This window comes from Cibotium barometz, chromosome 33 (assembly GCF_041138505.1).
Source record: "Cibotium barometz isolate CiBa-2024 chromosome 33, ASM4113850v1, whole genome shotgun sequence".
Classification (NCBI taxonomy): Eukaryota; Viridiplantae; Streptophyta; class Polypodiopsida; order Cyatheales; family Cibotiaceae; genus Cibotium; species Cibotium barometz.
Genome location: NC_141078.1, coordinates 18,774,203 through 18,791,332, shown reverse-complemented (window position 1 = coordinate 18,791,332; position 17,130 = coordinate 18,774,203). Strand labels below are relative to the sequence as shown.

General features: G+C 44.7%; 1 protein-coding gene across 1 annotated transcript in view; it reads right to left on the bottom strand.

The window, feature by feature from the left end:
* Nucleotides 1-675: 675 nt before the first annotated feature.
* LOC147619376 (uncharacterized protein At1g32220, chloroplastic-like) overlaps nucleotides 676-17,130 on the bottom strand; it is a 58,035-nt gene continuing 41,580 nt past the window's right edge. Inside the window, exons 8-10 of the mRNA XM_086773014.1 lie at nucleotides 2,212-2,254; nucleotides 1,147-1,238; nucleotides 676-1,005 (exon numbers count right to left, since the gene is read on the bottom strand). Coding sequence (XP_086629140.1) covers nucleotides 835-1,005; nucleotides 1,147-1,238; nucleotides 2,212-2,254 — 306 coding nt within the window. The 3' untranslated portion in view covers nucleotides 676-834. The remainder of the gene's footprint in view (nucleotides 1,006-1,146; nucleotides 1,239-2,211; nucleotides 2,255-17,130) is intronic.

Genomic DNA, 17,130 nt, shown 5'->3' with positions numbered 1-17,130 from the left:
GGCATGACACTTCGAAATGTCTGTTTGTAATCTTTTCGTTGACTCCACTCGCGTAACGTTCTGCTCTGATGTTCACTGAGCACACGCTAGAGCTAATGATCCAAGACTGATCCAAGACGAGGGGACACCATAAAACAAAATCAAGTCTCCTCTGATAAGGAGTAAGAGCCATAAAATAATATCAAGTCTGCTTTGATAAGAAGTGACAAAATAAAGCCTCTCTCTGTGATCCTTACATGCAGTGCGCATAATTGCTGTAACTTCTGAGGGCATTTGCAAGAAAACATTGTACAAAAAAAGGGGGCATCATCTGCCATATTCTATTATCCTATGGAAACGCAAGAGTCGGGGAGAGGGAGAAGAAACAAAACGGTGAGGCACATTGATAGCACTAATCTTTTAGCTTAACGCGACTAATCACGGTGCCCTTCAGAACATACTCTAAGAAGCGCCAGAGACACTCGACATGGCATCACCCACCCGTCTCAAAGCTATCATCATCAATCAATCCACAACCACAGAACGCGGACCATTTGGGCCATACAGGCGGGTATTTGAAGAAAAAAAAAACATGGGATGCTATAAATGCACTATTTAGTATTAATCATTTAATTAAGCAAACCAATCAAGCTACATCAAGTTGGTTTCAAAAGCAGTATGATGCAAAGTACCAAATTCTACGATATAAGGCCCTCGCATTCTTGCTTTATTATTCAACATTAGTCTACAAAATCCTTGCGAAGAATTTTATTTAAAACCTGGGTCTACAAAATAGATCATCATAAGATCTTTCTGGTACAGACTCAATTAGTTCAAACTTTTAAATACTGCAAATCACCTATCTCCAAGTCGAATGATGCCCCAAATGTCCAGAACACCAGGAGGCACTGCATTGTCGGTTGCAGCTCGAACTGCAGCCTTTGCAACTGCTGTAACCTTGACAGGGGGTGCAAATAGTGGTCCAATAACTGGGATTTGGGTAGCACCTTTAGCATTTCTTAGCACCTGACAGAAAAAGAGGCAGACTATTCAGAACATAGCCAGAACCTTCACAGACAAACCGTCATTTCTTAGCACCTGATAGCAAAAGAGGCAGACAAACATAGCCAGAACCTTCACAGAGAAACCATCATTAGTCAAGCATACCATTTCGAGTGGACCGCCCAAAACACCGAGGGGAACCTTGATATTTCCAACTCGGCGGGTTCCATATATGAATCCAGGTCTCAATATAACACCTGAGAAGAAAATCAGCACCCAGACATTGGACTAATAGACAAACACAAGTACGATAGACAAGGGAAAGAACTCTGGCCTCTCAAGCCATGACAATATCAAGTTTCGCAGTATTCAACAGCACAGACACCGCTAACATCGTCATTGATTACAGGTACGTCCTGACGACGGCATAGGCTGATAATGTCAGTAATTGTACAGGTTCTTCAAAGCTATGGGGATGGTGTGCCAACACTTCGGCCTAAAGTTGATTGGTGCCAACAAACTACATCAAATTCAAAGTTGATTGGTGCCTACAGGTTCTTCAAAGCTATGGGGATGGTGTGCCAACTCTTCGGCCTAAAGTTGATTGGTGCCTACAATTTACATCAAGTTCATTGGTGAGAGCTACTATGAGTTCTTTTAATCTACTCTACATCCGTGTGCTTGACCATTACGGTTTCCTATATCTCGGCCTGGCACACATATGCTTGTGTATGGATGCCAGTGGAGCATAGCTGCTTGTGGCAAGTCATTGGGGAGTGAAGAGCAGGGTTCTGTGCAACAAAAGCTTTGGATCCACTCCTATGACAAAACATGTTTGCAATCTGTTTTCATTGCATGAATGTCATTGGAAATATGCATGAAGCTTGCATCTTGAGAAATCATTGATAATACAATCATATTACAAGGGGGGTCAGCCCTTTCTGGCCCTTTTTGCTTGTCATCTGAATTTCAGTATTGCTCTCTTGTTTGGTGTCGTTCCATTTCATCTTGTTTAATTAATATTAATAGTTTAAGTGTGTGACAAGATTGTGCTCAATCCCATCCAAGGGTATTTCATGTTCTCCTTATATGCATCATCTAGTCTCTATTTGGGAGCACCCTTCAGACAACTTTTCTCGAAGTAGAAATAACGAGCAGAATTAAGACAAACAAGCCAAAAGCCACAAACCCATTTTGATCAAAAAGAAATGATAACATAATAATGCTAACCTCCATAAGGAAACTTAGCTTGCAATGCATCTTCAGCAGCTTTCTGGTACACAGACAAAAAGCATGGTCATTTTTGCAAATACACCGGTCAATCAATCAGATTACATGACGAAGCTTTATACAAGCCTTAAGAAAGGCCCAACAATTCATATATATCATGCTTGCACATTGCAAAATCTGTAACGAGCGTAGTGCATTTGAGACCATTGTGAAAGTAAAACATTATTGCCTGCGAGAACTCATGAATGCAGTTGTAAATCAAAGGGTCACGTTTGCAGTAAGTCTATAGACATTTGATCGTTTTCAGACATAAAAGTGTGCAAACAAAACGGAATAAGCCCATAAGATTTTCAGACCTTTGTCCTATAGGTTGTCATGCTTGGGTGAGCTCCATAAGTGGTTGCTATTGAGGCTAGGTACACAATTAATGCACATTATGAGCCCGGACACATGAGATTCTTTTGCTGCCTACATTATTGTACACATAGGGTCTATGTAGTACATTGACCATGTCTATCCTTTCGGCAGCTAGTCTTTTACTTTTTTCATGTTGTCTTGACATCTAGATTACTCCTGGATCACATGTAACAGCTTTTTGGTCTCATAGAGCATTCGGGTCTTTCGTAGACCTTAATAACATATTTTTTTTCTTTCTCTCTCAATCTTTTTCTTTTTTCTTGCAAACTTGCATATTCCAGCTCTACCAATGTGTCACCAATTGGCCGACCATTTGGTCCATCTCCAGTTTTTTTGTGTCTCGTTCACTTGAGGCCAGGCCAGTGTCACATGTGAAGAGGCTAGTATTTTGCTGACATGGACGGGAGCCAGATTGGTGCCACCCGTGTGTTAGCAGGATGGTGTCGTATGGACGGGAGCCAGACTGGTGCCACCCGTGTATGACCTGGACTGTGTTCGACCCATGGGATTGTCACGCCATGGAAGAGCCAGTATTCGTGCCGTGTTTTGCCTATGGGACTGTCACTCCATAGGGAGGCTCGTGCCTGGAACTGTGTCTTACCTATGGGACTGTCACTCCATAGGAAGACCAGGTTTTTATGTTTTACGTCGTGCCATTTTTGTGCCGACAGATATTTTGTACTTGTTCCATGAACGGGAGATATGTCCATGTTACTATTTGCGCATGCACACATGTTTTGCATGTTTGAAACTGTTTTCGCATGACTTGTATTTTTGTGTTTGCCTGCTTGATGTGTCACTTACTGAGCGGGGACGCCTGCCAGTGAGTCGTGAAGTCTGCTCTGTCTTCTGACAAGTTTTGGTGCATGTGAACAGGTGGTAAGTATATTGCACATGTTGTTTTAATATTTCATATTTTAACCTTTGTTTTATAAGGTCATTTGTTCACACTCACTTAAAAGTGGGCACCCCCTTTGGGCACCCACTTAGGGGCCAAGGTGGGGAGCCCCACTTAAGTGAGTGTGTGGGGGTGGGTGCATGGTCACCTACCCACACTCCCAAAGAGCTGGCCGCCCACATGCAAGCGTGGGGAGCCAGCCAGCACTATTTGTTTATGCCTCCTCCATCCTTAATAATAAAAAAAGCTCCACGACCACCTTAGGAGGGACGATTGGTGCGCCTCCATCACCCTTGGTTGTGCTGCGCTTCATCTCTTGCCGACGGCTGAGCAAATTCAGGCGGCTGTTTACTCTGCACTTCTATACTCTCCCAGGCGGCTGCACCTATTTCCCAGCCGGCAGGCGGCCAATACAGGCAGCAGCCAGTCGTCTTTTTCCCCTTGCAAGCAGGTGCTTCTCTCTCTACCCTCAGGCTGCGTGTACATCTCCAACAAGTGGTGCTTTGCATCCAAAGGCGGCTGCCACCACCTGATCTGCTGCGCATGCTCTTCTCCAGTTGGCCGCCACTCCTCAGGCTGAGCATACTCACCCAGGCTGCAGCCAGGTGACTCAGCCAGGCGCCCCTTTCTTCCACACAAAGGTGGCTGCATACCTTCAGGCTGCGATGCCTTGTTCTCTTGTAGGCAGGCGTGGGCCATCCTTGTGTTCCTACATCTAGGCGGCTGGCGGCTATACTCTGCAGACTGGCAGCTGTTTCTCCATTTCCAGTGGACTGTTCAATCTATCCAAAGGCAACTCCTCCTACGCTTCCTCCTCCACAAGAAGGTGGTTGTGTCCTGCACAACAGGTGGTTGCACTTCCTTTTCATAGGCGGCGTCTTCCTTCTTCAAGAGGTTACATCTGGTGTCTCTCTCAAGTAGCTACCGATACCTCGGGTATTGGTCCTCCATCTGCCATCCACAAGTAAGTGAATTTTCAGATTTAAGTAAAGTATTTTGTTATAAATCTGATAAGGGACTCTCTCCACGGCAACACCCGTTCGGTGCCAGGTAGTCCAAGCTCTATTGGAGAACCTCGGTCCAAAGGTGCTGAGATCGGGAGAGCCACGCGTTAGTACGAGAGCACCTGTTTGTGTGTGGTCTCGGAACACCAGTGAGGCGCTCTCCGCGGAGTCCAGTGAAAGCACACGACTGTAGAGACTGGACCACGCCAGTGGTCGTTCTGCTTTGAACATCTACTTCGAACATCGACTTCGAGCCTATTTGTTTGGTTCTGTATTCATATGTACATGGACATCATCTGGTTCTTGGAACCCATGGAGCATTGTATATGTTAAATACTCCCAATAAATATATCATATATTGAGGGGGGGGGGGGGGTCGGCCCGTTCCGGCCCCAGTGCTGGTGTCCATCTTTCCATTTCATTTCATTTCAATTTCAAGTTGTATTAAGTTGTCCATTTCAAATTGTGGTTTTAAAGTCGTGCTATTACGCGTGTGGGTGTCCAACGGAGTCTCCCCACTTGACGGGATCGGTTTCACAATGTAGGAAGAAGTGCAGATAATCAAGCAGTGGAAACATTAGCAAAACTTCAAGTTGTACTGAAACAAATGCAGTTCATTGTCACAGGAAAGGAAGGAGAGACCAATCCAAAAGAGCAACTCACACTGAAAGGGATGTATGCCCAGTCTGTTAGAAATTAGGGTTGTAGACCCCTAATGCCGTTCAGCTTTTGCCCGCTTTGAATTTAGTGCCACCAGTGGTATTTGATGATAAGCAGGCGAATGAGACTGAGGGACAGACAAAGGCTCTCATCCGTGCCTATGGCACTGCAAGAGGACATCAATTCATTGTCCTCTTTGACATGGGTAGTTTTGAGGATGCCATCTCTCCGCAGTTGGCAAACAAGATGAGTTGTACCTTGGTTCCTTATCATCTAGATGTGGGCGGGTTCAGCGCTGGTCTACGTACACACATTTCTCATAAAGCTCAGCAGTTCGAGTTTCAAGTTCAGAGGGCCACATTCCAGCAAGATTTTATTGTCTTCCCTCTTTTAGGGTGTGACATGATCCTCGAGATCCAGTGGTTTAGACAATATGCACCCATTCCTGATTGGAGGCAGGACACTTTCACTATCATTGAAGGTTTTCCTGAGCCCATCATGATTCGCGGGGATCGGAGCATTCCTGGAATTCCACTCATTCCCACATTCAAGCCCAAGGAGCCATCAAAAAGGGAGCAGTGTGTGTGTTACTATGTGTCCAGTCTCCATCTAATGCAATTCAAATAGCACTCGCAATGGAGCAACGAATGGCTAGTCTTTTGTCTCAATACAGCAACATCATGTTGCAAGACGACCTCCCACCCACTCTCCCACCCAGTAGACCTAAGGACCATTGCATAGAGTTGGTTCCTGGTTCAAAACCTCCTAGCAAGTTCCCCTACAGCCTTTCTAAGGCATTGGAGAGCGTGCTGGAGTAGCAATTAGCCCAGCTACTCCGGTCTAGATTTCTCCGACCGTCATCCTCCCCTTTTGCCGCTCCCATTCTATTTGTCCAAAAGAAGGATAAGTCTGCATGCTTATGTGTGGATTACAAGGCACTCAATAAGCTAACAATTAAGAATAGATTCCCCATGCCCAGAATAGAGTACATCCTAGAACGACTCAATGGTGCAAAAATTTTCTCTAAGATAGATCTTAAGAGTGGCTACCATCAGGTTTGGATAATCCAAAAACCACCTTTAGGACCGATAATCTTTAAGGCCGATAATCCAAAAACCACCTTTAGGACCGATAATCTTTAAGGCTGATAATCCAAAAACCACCTTTAGGACCGAGCGCGGCCACTACGAATTTGTGGTGATGCCCTTTGGCCTCACCAACGCACCAGCATCGTTCAACAAAATGATGTCTCGGGGTTTTCGGGATCTCATTGGCAAGTGTGTCTTTATCTTCTTAGATGACATCCTATCTTCTCAGGGATTGCAGAGCACCATGAGCAAGATGTGGCACAGCTTTTGCAACTCTTGCAGGACAATGAGTTGTTTATCAATGCCAAGAAGAGTGAGTTTGGAGTATTGAAAATTCATTACCTAGGATACATCATCAGTTCATCAAGTATTAGCCTCGATCCTGAAAAAGGTACAGGCCATTCTCAGTTGGAATGTTCCCACTATAGCCTCGGAAATCCGCTCATTTGTGGGTATTTGTTAGGTCTACAGCACACATGGACATTTTTTTTAAACCTTGCAACACCGCTGCACCTGGTCAAGGACGTGAAGACTCATCGTCAAAAAGTATCCGTCACGGGCAAGCCTCTAGAGGCATTCCAGGCAATGAAGAAAGTTGCCTCTGAGTCACCAGTTTGAAGTTGGCATCATGGGACGATCCTTTCGAGGTGATTACCGATGCCAGTAACCTTGCCATTGGAGCTGTTTTACAGCAAGATGGAAGGCTAGTGGCTTATTACAGCCCATAGTAACATAAAAACCCGTTTTGCCCTCTTGAAACGGCACAGAACGTTTTGAAACAAAACGAAACCTGTCCATCGAAACGGTGTTTCGCCCAAATGTAAAGTGAGGTAAAAAAAAAGGGCAGAAGGTTTTTTTTTTGCAAATGCGATTTTTGCCGTCGTTTCCGTCCTTGTTTGCTGCCCATTTGCCACTTCACGCATCTGATGCTTCTTCTCGGTCGCAACCTGTTGCTCCGCCTCTTCTCCTCATCCACTCCTCCTTTTCGCTCCTTCACTTCTTCTCCTCCAAGCCTCCTCTTCCTCTTCGCTTTTCCTCTTTCTCTCTTCTCCTCCACAGTCCACCCCTCCTCTTCCGTCCTCCTCTTTCTCTCCTTTTCTTGTCTTGCAACTTTCTCACCTCCTTTCCTTTTCTTCTCACCTTCCTCTTCTCTTCCAACTTGTTTCTTTCCTCCTCTCTTCCTCTCCTTTTCTTGGCCAAATTTTGAAAATACCAAAAAACCTACTCCCAAAATCATGAATTTCATACCCACTAGTCCCAAAAAATGTATCTTCATCTTTCTGTTGGCTATGTTATAAATTTGGTATGTGTATATAAGAAGTGTCATTTCGAAACCTTTGCGTTTCGTCCAAAACAGACGAAACGAAACCTTCGAAACGACAAAACAACGAAATGGACGAAACGTTTCATGTTACTATGTTACAGCCGCAAGTTGAATAACACTGAAAAGAATTATTCAGTGTATGACAGAGCTTTTGGCGATGATGATCGTTCTTAAGCATTGGAAGCACTTCCTTTACGGGATGGACTTCACAATTAAGATAGATCACCACCCACTTAAATGGTTGCAAACCATGCCCAGTGCCCAATGGAGTGAAAGGCAGTCTGGATGGAGTCGATTGTTTCAACAATTTAGGGGGATGATTGAATACGTCCCTGGCAAAAAACAACCTCGTTGCCAATGCTCTTAGTCGAAAAGGCACAATGCAGACATTGCAGGAGTCTAGTATGCTGGAAATTCAAGCCAAAGACATGGACAACATGAAGATTAATATCCGGATTCGGCAGAGTTTGAGACTCAATATCAGTTGGCCCTCAATTCAGAACCAGGTCACTATAGTATACAAGATGATTAGTTGTTTTTCAAGAACCGTCTTTGTGTACTCAAAGAAAAGCGCCAAGTCCTTCTCCATGATGCCCATGATTCTCTCGTTGGAGGTCATAGGGGTATCAATAGTACCTTGGAGAAGTTAGAGAGGTCATTCTATTGGCCTAAGATGCGACGGGATGTCTGCCAACACGCGCAATCCTGTCGGATATGTCAAAAGGTGAAAGTTCCTTATACAAAACAGCCACGGTTACTTCAGCCTTTGCCTATCCCTAAGGGACCCTTTCACGACATCAGTATGGACTTCGTAGGCCCTCTTCCCGCCTCAGCTGGATCTACAAGCACACAATGTATGACAATTGTGGACAGATTCAATAAGTTGTGCATGCACATTCCATGCAAGCAGACAGCCACATCTAAGGACATAGCTCGCTTGTTCATTCAGTTTTGGTACCCCATTGGTGGTTTGCCAACAAGGACTATCATATCAGATAGAGATCCAAAATTTACGTCCCATTTTTGGAGAGCATTGTTTGACAATTTTGAAACTAGGTTGCAATTGTCCAGTGCATTCCATCCTCAAAAACAGATAGCCAAACAGAAATATACAATCAATTGGCCTTTGGCGTTCTCAAATCATACAGCCATGACCAGCACTCGAAATGGGAACAATACCTTCAATTGGTTCACGCAATCCAAAATGATACTCACTCATCGAGTGTTGGCCAGACGCGGTATGAGGTAGCATTTGGTCGCCGGTTCTCATCTCTTTTGACAAGACAGGTGTCACCATCTTGCAAGGCCAATAAAACCACCGAGACATTCTGAAAATCATGGAGTCAGTTAAGGAGCGCCTTGCCAAAGCTCAAGAAGCATATATCCGGCAAGCAAACAAATCCAAGCGAGATGTCAACTTTAAGGAAGGGGATTGAGTATATTTCCGCATCATGAAACAACGGCTAAAGCAAGTGGACAAGCGTTATCCCAAACTTTCATTTCGAAGTTTTGGCCCATTTCCAGTCATTCAAAAGTTAAGTGATGTCTCTTTAAGTTAAAGTAGCCGAAAAGTTGGACTATGCACAATGTCTTTCATGTTTCTTGGTTGAAGCCATATGTAGGTCCAACATTGCAGTATATATATCAGAAGAGTAACAACCAGATATGATTGACAAAGCTGAAGTCATAGAGCCAGAGCAAATTCTCCTCCACATATGGAAGCATGGATCCGGTCTAAGAATACGTCAATTTTTCATGAAGTTTAAAGACCGAGAAACCCATGAAGCAGTATGGCTAGATGAAGAGTTCTTTCAAGAGTACCCCCAATTGTTGGCGGACTACTTGGGAGCCCTGAACCGGCCACCAAGTTAAGCATGAGGAAATGTCGCGCGCACCGCACCCTGCACTCATAGAGCTAGAGCAAATTCTCCTCCACATATGGAAGCATGGATCTGGTCGAAGAATATATCAGTTTTACACGAAGTTTAAAGACCAAGGAGCCCATGAAGCAATATGGCTGGATGAAGAGTTCTTTCAGGAGTACCCCCACTTGTTGCCCTGAACCTGCTGCCAAGTTAAGCAGGAGGGAATGTCACATGCACCCTACACTAGGGTACACAACGATACACTAGCATGATCATCAGTGCAACATTTGTTGTTACGACCCTGTGTTTTTCCCTCTAGACAACAAGCAGGTGGGCACGGGCACGAGCACGGGCACGAGATGGACAGTGTGAACAGGCATCAGTTTGGATATGAAAAGGAAACCCATATGTGTGGCTAGCCCAAGTGTGAAGGGGACAAAAGGCTTTAAACAAAAGGGATAGTTTATAAGGTTTTTAAAACCCTTGATGATGACTTAAAAATATTATTATTGGAGGCATGTATTTTTAATTTTTGCTTTTGGCTTTTTGAGAAAAACGATTTGAATCGCATGTTTATAAAAAGGCGAAGGGTGGCCATGTGACGGGAGGTGGTCGTCGTGTGCTCAACGGCGAGTGTCGGGTGGTGGTCATCGTCGAGCACGTCGCCTTATGGAGTCGGCGCTGTTGCGCGTACGTGTGGAAGACCAGGGTCTTGCTGCGCATGGGCTACACGCGGGCGCTGCTGCGCACATGGGTTACACGCGGGCGCTGCTGCGCACATGGGCTACAGCCAGATAGGAGGCTCTTTTGTAGCATGGGCGTCAGGCTATGCGTACGGGTGCTGGCAGCTGCACGTGTGGAAGTTCAAACAGCTGCGTGTATGGAAACAGCCAAGCGGTTGCACGTGTGGAAGCAGCCAGGCGGACAGTGTTCTGCAACGTGGACCAAAGTTCAGAGAACAGTCTTCTCTCTCATCTTCTCTTCGCGAGTAGAGGAGTGCACGGCCGATGATGGAAGGAGTGGTGGAGACTAGAGATCAGTCTCTCTCTCTCTCTCTCTCTCTCTCTCTCTCTCTCTCTCTCTCAGTGGATTACAGGCCCTGATGTGTGGATTTTGTTCTCTCTCTCATCGTGGATTGCAGGCCTTGTTTACAAGATTGGGATACAGAGGATCAGTTAAGATGCACAGGATGCTGTTCTTGGAAGAGATGTGTGTTGCTCTTCATCTTGGGCTTATGTGTATTCAGGGATTGCTTGACACGTCCTCTATCTTTCTCTCTCTAGGTTTTGGCAACACTGATTTGATGGTATTTCTGTCATGGAAAAAGGAGATTGGTTTTTCGAAAGACTTTGGTATCGAGGAAATAGGCCTATGGTTTATGGATACAGGTCTAAGGTTTATCGGATACAGGTCTTTGGTTTCATGTGGAAAGCATGTCTTTGGATTCATGTGGACAGGTTGTAGTTTTCTCGAGGTTACATGCAAGCTATGACTATAGGATATATGGTTTGGTTCAGCCCTACTGCTGTTTGGGAAAGGGTTTGTGAAATCCATGGTAGCGATGGAGAAAACCTTTTCAAGCAGGGAGGTGTTGTACAAGTGTGCCTTCTCTATGGAATGCTTTGCTGTGATAACGAGAGTTCTTATTTGGAAGTCTTGGGTGAAAGCTTCGAGGGATCCTATTGGTAGAGGATTCTACAAGTTATACTTTGTACTCATATTTGATCAAGTAAAGAAATACTGCAAGGGCGCCACTGCGTTTTGGGGCCAATCGGTGTCTTTGTACTATTTGCAGGAGTACTCTAGCTCCCCTTGTTTGTTTCCTTTTCCAAGTCCCCATGGGTGATGAAGTGTTTTGTGTGCGAGTGTTTGTTTCACCGCCCGTCAGATTTCTGAAGGCCGGTTTCATTTGTACAGAAGTAGTACCTTTTTATAGGAATATTTGTCATACACAGTGACCCCATTGTAAGCCCTCAATCCAGGGACAGTCAGGCACGAGCTACGTAGGTCAATCTCCAAGCCTTAAGAGGTCAGTTGAGAGTCAAACCTCTTAATACACTTGGAGTATTCATCAGATACGTGCATGTAGAGTCGGCCTTAGTCTAGGTTTGCACTAGAGGCATGTAAAAAGCATAGTTGACCAGCCCATGGTTAGTGGTTCAGTAGACAGTCAGGTTAAGGGCTGTTTTACAGCCCTGAACCTCTTCTGGAGGCAGCCCACAGCATGCGGAAGCCTCATGCCCCTGTCGGCCAGTAGCTATTTATCCCCAGGCAGCCAGTCAGGTTGTGGAGCAGTTGGCCAACAGCATGGTGGGCAGCAGGATCTAACCATGCTGATTTTAGACATTTTCAGGTCCAGCCGACCAGCCGCCTAATGACATAAAAGCAATCGCATCATTACCATTCCATCATTCTAGTATTCAGCAAGTACAAGCTGCAGATAAACATCCAATCATCTCCAGTGTAACTATTTGGCCCTCCTAGCTCTATTTCACATGATGAAATCCATGCCTGGACAAAGAAGACATGGGATGGAGACAAGGTCCATAAGGTTTGATTAAGAAAAAGCACCATTCTTGGTCAAAAAGTAAGAAACAGCAAAAAGTCAAACAGGGTTGACCGCGAGCCAAGGGCACCATTGGAAAGAGGAGACTAAGCCAAACCAAAAAGCTAAAAGGCGCTTTCTTAAAAAGCAGCTCTAAGGCCAAAAAGCAAGGCCTTAAAGCAAGAAAAGCAAAGCACCAAAAGTTGAGTAATATTTTATTAAAAAGAGCAAAAGCAAAGGCAAAAAGAGAAAAGCAAAGCATAAAAAGGCAAAGCAAAAGCATGAAGGCTTTTTGGCAAAAAGCAAGGTCTCTTACAAGTATAAAAAGGATTGGACTTCTCTACACCTTAACTTGCATTTCAGATGTACGGTCAGCACTTGTATGGGCATATGCATGGGCGATATGGATGCATGTACAGAGCTGTACGGACAGAAATTTCAGAAACCCTAAAACTTCTCCAAAACCCTAAGAACTGCTTTTAGGATGTTTTTATCGCCCAAAAACTATCAAAAGTTTTATATCAGTTTTCTTGCCAGAAAGAGCTTTTCCATGGTTTTCTTCATCGACAAGGTTGTAGGAGTCGTGGAGATTACTCATGGGAACTTGGACTACTTGAACTTGGATTTGAACTTGGATATAGAACATAGAGCCTGGACATGGAGCATAGACATGGAGAACTTGGACATATAGCTTGGGCATGGAACTTAGACATATAGCTTGGACATGTGAAACCAGCCTTCAGAAATTTGACGGGCGATGAAACAAACACTCGCACTGAAAACACTTCATCACCCATGGGGACCTGGAAAAGGAAACAAACAGGGGGAGCTAGAATGCTCCTGCAAATAGTACAAGGACACCGATTGGCTCCAAAACGTAGTGACGCCCCTTGCAGTATTTCTTTACTTGAACAAATTTGAGTACAAAGTACAACTTGTAGAATCCTCTACCAATAGGATCCCTAATAGCTTCACCCAAGACTTCCAAAAGAGAACTCTCGATATCACAGCATAGCATTCCATAGAGAAGGCACACCTGTACAATACCTCCCTGCTTGAAGAGGTCTTCTCCAACTCTACTATGGATCTATCAAACCTTTTCCCAAACAGCAGCAGGGCTGTACCAAACCATATGTTCTTCCCTATAGCCATAGCTTGCATGTAACCTCGATACAACCTGTTCACATGAATCCAAAGACATGTTTTCCACATGAAACTAACGACCAGTATCCGATGCGTAAAAGAAACATAAGCCCCATCTAGAAGATAAAATCCCCAGATTATCATGTTCTATCCAAGAACCCCATCTTACATTCAATCAATGATAGCCTCTCTTGTTGGCTAATGCAAGGGAGCTCTACAAGAGAACACACACAGTGACCCACATAGTCGAGCTCACAGAAAAAACATGAGAGTGAGACATGCTGAAAAATGTACTTGATGATATGGAATGAAAGTACAAAGTACTAAATACTCTAAGGCTCAAGGCCCAACACACAAGGGTGTGTTCCCACGAGGGAGAAACCTCTATCCAAACAAAGTAAAAAGTGCCCGTGGGTAGAGGTGTTCACACTAGGACTTCCGGAGGCCAAATGGCTAACAAACAGACTACCTTGGTAGAGGTAGTCTATTTAAAGCTTTGCGGAAAGCTTCAAACTTCTCTCTCAAAAGAGACTTGGTAAACCCATTTGCCACATTGGTCTGTGCAGGCACATAAGTCAAGGCTATCTCTCCTACATGGAGCCTCTCCCTGACATAATGATAATGCACCTCAATGTGCTTTGTCCATGCATGAAAACCGGATTCCGCGCCTCTGCCAATGCACTTTGGCTGTCAGTGAAAATGGTGATAGAAGACGGCTATCTAATACCAAAATCTGCCAATAGACGGTGGAGCCATACACACTCCACAGTAGCTATGAATGCTGCAGCCCCTGTACTCAACCTCACAACTAGAAGTGGCCACTGTCGGGCTGCTTCTTGCTAAGCCATGAAATGCATGAACTACCAAGAAGGAAACGGTTACTACTGGTTAACACCCTAGTGTCATACATCAGGCCATTTCCGTAAGTGTACGATTATGGCACTCAGCCACACCGTTTTGCTCGGGTGTATAAGGAGTAGTACATTGATGAGAAATACCACGTGACTCCATAAAAGCTCTAAACTCGTGTCACAAATATTCCCCCCTCAATCTGTACGCAATGTCATGAGCTTATGGCTGCAAGCATTTTCAGCCATAGGGAGAAATTGTTGGAAAGCTGAAAATGCGACTAATTTAGCTTTCAAACCATACACCCAACAAAAACGAGTGTAATCATCAATGAAAGTCATAAAGAACAGATGTCCTACAAAAGATGGTACCCTCATAGGGCCACATAGATCACTATGTACGAGTTGCAATTGCCGAGTAGCTCGCTCAGTGCCATCTTTTAGAAAAGACTAACAATGCATCTTACCCAATATACATCCCTCACATACATGCTTGTGTCATGTGCACGCCCGTGCCATGGCTAATCTTCAGCATGAACAATCTTAATCCCTGATTAGTGCAGCAGTTAGGACAGCATATACTGTCATCATCAGTAGCAACAAAAGCATCTACATGATCTACAGCATTGGAGGGTCTAGGAAACCTATCAACAGCCATCAGGGGCTCCCAGCCCACAGTCGGCAACCCCTAGGTGTCCTAGATAGCAGGCGGCTGATGTCTAGACCAGTGGCCATAAGTAAGTGACAACATGTACCATGAAGCACAGCATTTAAAGGGATTTTATGGGAATATTTCATGTCCGACAGCAAGCCGACGGCTGTCTACTGGCCGACCAGCAACCTCTCAGCATATATAAGCATCCTTCATAATTCAATCATTACATCAAGTGATCATTCACTCATTCATCATCTAGCATCAGTCTAAGTTATGTAAAAGGGTCAAGGCCACCCCTATGGGGCTGACCATAGGCCTAAGTCATGTACAAGTAGTCATGTTGTCACCAGCCTCGACATTTTCCAATATGAAAGGGGTCTGGTGGACTCCAGGATGTCTAAATATTTGGAAAGTACAAGCTTTGGGAATGGGGGATTATCCTGGAATACAAAGGACCACACTCCTAAAATTTAGGAGAGTTGCTATTGTTGGCCCGACTCCGATGGAAATCTTGTTCGCGTCATTACATCTGGAATTGAGCAGATACCAAGAGTTGGCAAAGTGCCTACGACAGAATGTCTACTAGTTGGGATATTTTTAGAGGTAAAGATTATGGGAGAACCTATCTCTTAGATTGGGACATGTGGCAAGAAAGTGTATCAAAGTGAGACAAGTCGCCTCACACTCGTCACTTCAGCTATTGTGTGACTCTCCACTTGTCATTGTAGCCTTCTCTTGCCATTTTAGCTCATGGGAGGCCCAAATCTATAAATTGGAGTCCTCTCTCTTCATTAATAAAGGCTCTCCTGCTGCACACTAGCCTCTACCACCGTTACACGATGCCCTAATGACGGCTACTCTCTTTCTCTCTCTTGAAGGCTGCCCATGAAGAATACCAACTGTTGGGGACTGTTTTGGAGGCTTCCATCATGAAGAAATACTGAAGGCCATTTATTATGATTTCTAGCCATTGTACTTGTTGTACCAGTCCTTATACCTACTGTACCAGCCACTGTACTGGATGTACCAATCCTTTGTACTTGCTGTACCAGCCACCGTACCAACTATACCAACCATTGTACCTATTGTACCTACTGTACCAACCATTGTACTTACTGTACCAACCACTGTGCCCATTGTACTAGCCACTGTACCTAGCTGTAAAGCAAGTCACAACATGTACCATGAAGCACAGCATTTAAAGGGATTTTATGGAATTATTTCATGTCCGACAGCAAGCCGACAGCTGTCTACTAGCCGACCAACAACGTCTCAGCATATACAAGCATCCCTCATAATTCAATCATTATATCAAGTGATCATTCACTCATTCATCATCTAGCATCAGTCTAAGTTATCTAGAAGGGTCAGGGCCACCCCTATGGGGCTGACCATAGGCCTAAGTCATGTACAAGGAGTCATGTTGTCACCACCCTGGACATTTTCTAGTATGAAAGGGGTCTGGTGGACTCCAGGATGTCTAAATATTTGGAAAGTACAAGCTTTGGGAATGGGGGATTATCCTAGAATACAAAGGACTACACTCCTAAAATTTAGGAGAGTTGCTATTGTTGGCGCGTGTCACCATTTGGCCACCCAAATGGTTCACTCTTGCTTTCACACTATGTACATATTGGATTGGCGTCCATGGCTTATGGAATATGCCTATGCAGGTGATTGACACGTGTCATGCTGTACAGTTGGATATGATATTCCGCTGGGACTTGATGTTATCATGCCCGGAATATCTGGAGGACTTGGCTTTCCGCTGGGACTTGTGCCTTTGTGTACATGCCCGGAAACGCCTGGAGGACTTGGCTTTCCGCTGGGACTTGTGCCTTTGTGTACATGCCCGGAAACGCCTGGAGGATTGGCTTTCCACTGGGTCTGGTATTGCGTATACTTGCCTGGAAACGCCTGGTCTTATATGGTTTCATGAACGGAAATTGCTCATGCCAATGCTGCATTGCATAGCATCTTTATGTGCTTGCCTGCAAATGAAATTGCATGCTGTTTTCATGCCTGCATAACCTATGTGTAGTTTCGGGCTAGGGGACGCCCACCCGTGAACCGTGCGTGTGAAACTGTCTGCTGACATGGTTGTGTGGCATGTAAACAGGTGGTAAGTATTACCCAATCTAGGCTCAAATAGCCCTTAGGACTTAGCCAATATTTATAAGTGAGTGCGTTCCCACTTCATTAAAGTTTGGGCGCCCAAAAGTCACTTATAAATTATGATCGCTTCCAAGTTCACACTCACTGAGGTCCCGAGGCGGACAAGACTCAATGTCCAGGACCTGATCCTCCCTTTTTACTCATAAATGGACATCTCCCCATGTCCCTTCACCTGATTGGACCCCAATTCACTTACTTATTAAGAGAAATTCGTGTTTTCTCTTCATGAGGATTTTTGGAGGCTGAAAACTCTGTTTTTCCACCATTTCTCTCCATTTCCAAGCTCTCCATAGCCAT